Genomic DNA, 7,275 nt, shown 5'->3' on the forward strand with positions numbered 1-7,275 from the left:
AGTTTTATTTTCATTTCATAGAATGAGTTGTAGTTTTCATAAATTGAATAAAGCATAAGGTGACAACATACATACATTTACTCATGGTCATAACATGATCAAAATATAGATAAAGTAAACTAATCACTACATCCTTTACACAACACTAATATTGAAGTCAGATGGTTAGTTTTATACAATAAGTTATGTAATCTTATTTTTATTAAAAATATCAGTAGAATATAGTTTGTTGTATTTGATAATACATTATTGATAAACCTCTTGTGTACTTTGTCAGTTTGAAATGTATTTAGCTTTATAAACTTGCTTTGAAGTGTAACAAAGTGTTATTTAAATATAAGGATAAAATACGTCTCTGTAGTTCTTTGTGAGCGGCTCTTAAAAGAGCCTTTGTGTCGTTGATCAGCCGGTTGTGAGGATCTACTTCTTAGCGGCCTTCTCAGTCTTCTTGGGCAGCAGCACCGCCTGGATGTTGGGCAGCACGCCGCCCTGAGCAATGGTCACTCCGCCCAGCAGCTTGTTGAGCTCCTCGTCGTTGCGGACGGCCAGCTGCAGGTGACGGGGGATGATCCTGGTCTTCTTGTTGTCGCGGGCGGCGTTCCCGGCCAGCTCCAGGATCTCGGCGGTCAGGTACTCCAGCACCGCCGCCAGGTACACCGGAGCTCCAGCACCGACACGATGAGCGTAGTTACCCTTCCTCAAGTGTCTGTGGACACGACCCACGGGGAACTGAAGCCCGGCACGGGAGGAGCGGGTCTTCGCCTTCGCTCGGGTTTTACCGCCGGTCTTTCCTCGTCCAGACATTTTGTAGTTGGTTTATTTCTTCGTTGATTGCGAGAGAAATACGTCCTAATTATGAAGGAACCGGATATTTATAAGAAACAAGCTGCTCTCCGATTGGCCAAAGAGAGCGTGGCTGTGATCGTCCAATCAGAGAAGAGTTGAAATTGATTTCCTTTTTTACCAGCAGAGCTTCGTTTTTCCAGCTCCTGCTAAATAAAGGCTGACCGATTACAGTTTTTTTCAATCGCTAACAAGCGCTTACCCATACTTCAGATACTTTTTCTAAACTCTTAACACAGACTCACACCTACAAACCACAATTGGTGAAATGGATAATTTTCTTCTCAAAAACACATTTTGTTAAATATATACCAACTCTTCATTTCAAAATAGAACACATCTTTCTCTGCACACACTAACTTTACCAAAACACTGGAAATCTGACTCAAAATGAAATTATTCTGTCAAAGAATAACTTGTTATTCTCTTGTCTGCTATTGCTGACATTACCAAAACTGCATAGACTTTTATGTTTCAGTTTTACAGGTATTTGCATGCAAAACATGCAATCCACTGTTTTTACACTAAATTTCTTGGTTGGGAACTGTAAGTCCACATTCAAAACCATTCCAGTAAAAACCAAATCAGTTTTTTTTCCCTTTACTGTTTACTACAGGAGGTACAGTATAAATACTGTTTACAGTATGATAGAACAGAAAAAGTTTTACAGTATTGCTTCCAGTGAACAAAATATCCATGAAACACACAAGAGCATTCTGAACAAAAAAACAACCGCAAAAAGCCCAGATAAAAAGGGGGGGAACTAAAAAAAAGCACAAAATTCCTGTATCTAATCTCTGCGATCTTCAGGGTTAGGCCACACGTTTTCATCAACATCGCATCTGATATTATCCAAGGCGATGCACCTGGGATAAAACCACTTGGAATGTCGGATCCACCCTTGGCAATCATCAACTGTGATGTCCCTGCAGCCAGCATCCATGGCTTCAAGGAGGGACATCTGGTCATGTGGCTGATGGTCATAAACCTTCCACCTCCATGCAGAAAAGAACTCCTCTGTGGGGTTGAGGAAAGGTGAATAGGGTGGAAGGAAGAGACGTACCAGTCTTGGGTGGACTTCAAACCATGTTGTTATTGCTTGCGAATGATGGAAAGCCACATTGTCCCAGGTGATTACAAAGGTCCTCATGTTTTCACCCTCCTGATCCTGCTCTGGAACCAGGCGCTGGTGGAGATCATTGAGAAAGGCAAGGAGGCGCTCGGTATTGTAGGGTCCAACCTGACATCTGTGAAGGAGTAATCCTGCATTTGCAATTGCTGCCCACATGGCAATGTTTGCCCCTCTCTGTCCTGGCACATAAACTGTGGCCCTTTTTCCAATGACATTTCGTCCACGTCGACGCCTTTTGGCCAGATTGAATCCTGCCTCATCTATGTATATGAATTCATGAGGGGCCTGGTTGGCCTCCAATTCCATAACTCTCTGAAACAAAGTTTATGTAAATCATGTCATTACTGTATACCACACTGTACTGTAACCTATTACTGTGTAGGTTACCTACTTGAAAAGTGCAAAGCTTATAGAACTGGACATTGAATTGAAGATACACTATACCTGGACATATTGTCGTCGTAGCTCCTTGACTCTCTCACTGTTCCTCTCAAAGGGAACAGTGTAGAGCTGCTTCATCCGCACTCTGTGTTTGGACAATGTCCACGTAATGGTTGTGAGGCTGATGCTATCGATATTGTCAAATATCCCATGGTCCTCCACAATTCTACTTTGAATTTCATGCAGTTTTATTGCATTATTTGCAACAACCATTTCTACAATGGCAAGCTCTTGATCATTAGTGAGGAGCGTTCCTCTTCCCCCAGAGGGAGGAAGACGTTGCATTCTTTAGAGGGACAAACAATTCAACATATGCATTACTGTATGGCCTTATTGACACGTCAAGTGAGAATAGAAACAATCCATGTAAAATGCAATACTTACCTGTTGGTTTGTTGAAAGATGCGTAGAATGGAGGCAACCGTTGACGCCTCAAATTGGGCTGCACTCTTTCACCAGCCTCTCTTAGTGAAAGACCGTGGTTGACTACATGGTCAATGATAGTGGCACGAATTCCATCACTGATTACTGTTCTTGCAGCCCTTGGAATGCCACCACCACGCATTCTTACACCTCTACCTTGCCCTCTCCTTGGGCCTGCTCTTCTCCCTGCTCCTGCTCCTCTCATTGCTCCTCTCACTGCTCCTCTCACTGCTCCTGCACCTCTCACTGCACCTCTCACTGCTCCTGCACCTCTCACTGCTCCTCTCACTGGGCCTGCTCTTCTCCCTGGGCCCCTTGCTCTTGTTCTTACTCTTCCTCGTCCAGACATTACAGTGTTTGTCTTTTTCTGTTTCTGTTTCCAAAGACATCACTCCTCAAAGTCCTCCTTTCACTGTATAAGTAATGCCACTGAGTCTAAGCCAGACTGGAATCAGCTGTGGTTTGCCCAATTTACCCAACATAAATCAGCTGTGTGTCAATTATTCAATTGTTTGTTTATTATCAACTGAGATATATTGTTTTAGAACTGATATCATTGCAGAAGAGGTTTTTAGACTGTATCTAAGGTTTGGAATATTGTTTTTGCCATTGTGGGATGTTGTGTGTTAACATTCGTAAATAATAGAAAAACAATCCATAATTTTGTTGGGAGGTATAGCTTGTCTGTTAAGAAAATGTAAGCATTGTGGAAATGTGTTCACTGACTGCATATTGTTTGAAAACGACATGAAATGTGTGAATGGTATGGCCACAAAAAACCGATGCTGTGCTAATTGTGTTTAGAGTTTTGAAAATGTGACCACTGGTTGGACAAACGCTTGGTAGCGCCTGAAAAAAACTGTAAACCGGGACTTGATTACATATATTACACATCATGTTGTTCTTCTTCCCTTTATTATTCTGTTAATCGTCTATATAAGTCTCTCAAATCAATAACTTTACAGAAATATTTGTATAAAGGTTACACACAATAATAATAATAATACATTGTGATAGTTTCCTGGTAAAACCTTAAGTCACTCATTTTAATACCACATTACAGCGTTCTATATACTGTATATACATTATTATTATGATCTGTTTGCACACACTTATAACAGCAGGTTTATGCAAATAGAAAACATGAATAATAATTACAGCAAGATTTAGTCAATTTAGTCAAATTTAAAGAAAATGAAAGACAATAGAAACACAGCTGTTTGTGATTGTGGAAATATTGAGAGTATTAAGCATCAAGATATATTACAGGACAACGTTTATTGAAAATATACTCAAATATAAAATCATATGGGAAAAAGTATTACAAGCAAATTATACAAAACATCGTTGACTTTAAATTTATTAAACCTGGTTTGAGGTTTTGTTTGGTTTTTTTTGTTTTATAGGATTGGTGGAAAATTATGACATCTGAGAAATAAAAATATAAAAACATTAAGATAATAAAGAATCTAAAGGCTCTTTATGATGTTATATATATATATATATATATATATATATATAGTTGGGGTAAATGTTTGACATATGTTTTCTCTTATTGTGGGTTTTTTGTTGTATTTGATGAGAGAAGTGTTTATGATGAAGATTATTGTATATATTTGATGAAAGTGTCTCCATGAGGTTCAACACGATATGTGAAGATGAAGACGGTCGACTTGTCTGGTTTATGAGGATGAATTTAAAAATTAAATTTGATAAAAGTTGTCAAAAAAAGTACAAAAAAGTCATAATAAAAACCCACTTACACAGTTTGAGAAAGTCACCAGTATTTAAAATCTTTTTTTTTTTAGTATATGAATCTATGAAAAGTAAACTGGTGTAAAATATGGGAACAAATTATAGAATATGAAATTAACGAACAATATGCTGATGATCCAACATTTTCCATTTTAATTTCTCATGAACTAAAAATAAAATCTGAATTATTAATAAAAGTATCACTAAGTATCTTTAAATGGTACTTCCACTATAATATTATTCAGCAGGAAACTTCTTTTGTTATAGTTATATTACACAGATTAGACTTTTTCCATTTAAATTACCACACAAACTATAATATATATTTATATTTTACTACATTAGGAGTTATGTTTGAGTCTGTTCAGTCAACAAATATTAGTTTGGAAAAAAAATTGGTTAACTTCTGTACCAAATTAAATATAAAATCACTGAGTATCTATCCAGAAAAAAATTAAACAAACTTAAGGTAATTACGTGAAGAGATAAATAAAGTTCTACTTATGTTCACTTTGTTACGTTAAGGTCTTGCAAAGCTTTATGATGAAGTATAAATATTATAAACTAGTTTCTCCATACATTTAGATGGATTTATACAGTTAAAGAGGAACCAGAGTCTCATCAGAGCGGGTCGGTGGCTCTTATAAGAGCCTTTGTGTGGTTGTTGCTGGTCTACATCACGGCTCTACTTGGAGCTCGTGTACTTGGTCACGGCCTTGGTTCCCTCAGACACGGCGTGCTTAGCCAGCTCACCGGGCAGCAGCAGGCGGACGGCGGTCTGGATCTCCCTGGAGGTGATGGTGGAGCGCTTGTTGTAGTGAGCCAGACGGGAGGCCTCACCGGCGATGCGCTCAAAGATGTCGCTCACGAAGCAGTTCATGATGCCCATGGCCTTGGAGGAGATGCCGGTGTCTGGGTGGACCTGCTTCATCACCTTGTAGATGTAGATGGCGTAGCTCTCCTTCCTGGACTTCCTCCTCTTCTTGCCGGTCTTGGTGGCCTTAGACACGGCCTTCTTTGAGCCCTTCTTGGGCGCTTTAACGGTGGTTTCCGGCATTGTTGAAGCAGTTCAAGAGTCTCTCAAACTGATGTCTCTCTCTGTCGCTCCGTCTCTGTGTTTATTTGTCTCTGATGCTAATGAGGCTGTGCTGTCGCTCGCATAGGATTGGTTGGTTACGAGACTGAGCACGCGACTGTGAAGCGACCGGTTCTACCAGAGATTACATTTATAGTATTACTACTCCTGCTGAAATGTACTGCAGTTATGAAGTACAGTAGCTATACTACTGTAGTAGAAGTACCATTTAAAGATACTTAACGATAGACACATCATACTTTTATTATACCAACTATAAACCAAACTGTCGGTTATTTTGTGTTCTTGAAGCCTTTCTAAGAGAATCTGTTGTAATACTTCATAAAGTACTCTAGATGATTACTGGACAGGAAGTACTTTGTGTTCCAACGTCCAGAACATCAACAGTAACAGTAGAGTTCTATGTGACTCTGCAGATGTTCTGCTGTTCTTTGGTCACAAAGGTCACATTCTTTGTTCCATTTATTGATGTCATAGAACACTTCATCTAATAAACGTCGTTATTTAGGTCTTATACTGTTCAAAGCACACAGTGTGTTCATATAGTGATTATGGATGATGAACTCAGGATATGAACTCTTTAAAGATGTGATTGGCTCTTAAAAGAGCCGTTGTGTTGTTGTGTTGTGTTGTTGTGACGTAACGTCTCGGTGGTCTAGCCTCCGAAGCCGTACAGGGTTCGGCCCTGCCTCTTCAGAGCGTACACCACGTCCATGGCGGTCACCGTCTTCCTCTTGGCGTGCTCGGTGTACGTGACGGCGTCACGGATCACGTTCTCCAGGAAAACCTTCAGCACACCGCGGGTCTCCTCGTAGATCAGACCGGAGATACGCTTCACTCCGCCGCGGCGAGCCAGACGACGGATGGCGGGTTTGGTGATGCCCTGGATGTTATCACGGAGCACTTTACGGTGACGCTTAGCGCCTCCTTTACCGAGTCCTTTTCCTCCTTTCCCGCGGCCGCTCATTGTGAGTCAGCTGGTGTTGGATCGTTACAGACGAATGAGACGAGAGAGGAACGAGCGGCTGTATTTATGGCTCATCTGAGGACGTAAGAGAGGACCGATGGAGACTCTTTAATGGGCGGGGCTGAAACTCATCGGTCCGTCCCACAAAACTTATTTATTTTTTAATTATTATTTATATATTTTAAAGATAATTCGGACTTCCTGCATTTATAGTTAAATGTTTTCATAATGAACATTTAGAGCCTCGTATAATATAGTATTATACATATTTAGTCATTTTTAACATGTTAGTAAATTGATTATCAATAACAATAACGTCTCATTCTTGACCTTTTTATTTGTAAATAACTCTCTAAAGTCTTGTTAATAATATTTTGACTTTTTTTCAGATATTTTCTAAAATCAAACTTTACATTACCATAGTGTTATTTATTGATATTCAGGTTCATATCTGTTGTTATATTGTGACTTTATGAGGTTGTTGAACACAAGATGGCAGCAGAGAAAACATCATGAAGAGCTGAGAGGAAATCATTAACAGAGCAGAGACGTTTATATAACTGTGGAAAAAAACATGTGAATTATTAATATTGTGTTTTTTTATTGTAAAATCTGAAT

The 7,275-nt window shown here is 39.4% G+C and overlaps 3 protein-coding genes across 3 annotated transcripts; all 3 read right to left on the reverse strand.

Moving 5' to 3' along the window:
- Positions 1-26: 26 nt before the first annotated feature.
- LOC137888286 (histone H2A-like) lies at positions 27-812 on the reverse strand. Its single transcript, XM_068731658.1, has one exon. It carries the CDS (start codon positions 802-804, stop codon positions 421-423), a length of 384 nt encoding a protein of 127 aa, XP_068587759.1. The 5' UTR covers positions 805-812; the 3' UTR covers positions 27-420.
- A 4,389-nt stretch (positions 813-5,201) lies between these two features.
- On the reverse strand, positions 5,202-5,652 carry LOC137888322 (histone H2B-like). The gene has a single exon (XM_068731701.1). The coding sequence runs from the start codon at positions 5,649-5,651 to the stop codon at positions 5,280-5,282; it is 372 nt and encodes a 123-aa protein (XP_068587802.1). The 5' UTR covers position 5,652; the 3' UTR covers positions 5,202-5,279.
- Positions 5,653-6,318: 666 nt separating this feature from the next.
- LOC137888345 (histone H4) lies at positions 6,319-6,657 on the reverse strand. The gene has a single exon (XM_068731728.1). The coding sequence runs from the start codon at positions 6,655-6,657 to the stop codon at positions 6,346-6,348; it is 312 nt and encodes a 103-aa protein (XP_068587829.1). The 3' UTR covers positions 6,319-6,345.
- Positions 6,658-7,275: the final 618 nt, after the last annotated feature.

This window comes from Cebidichthys violaceus, unplaced genomic scaffold (assembly GCF_023349555.1).
Source record: "Cebidichthys violaceus isolate CVI_PGR_0920_01 unplaced genomic scaffold, fCebVio1.0.p SCAF_53, whole genome shotgun sequence".
NCBI lineage: Eukaryota > Metazoa > Chordata > Actinopteri > Perciformes > Stichaeidae > Cebidichthys > Cebidichthys violaceus.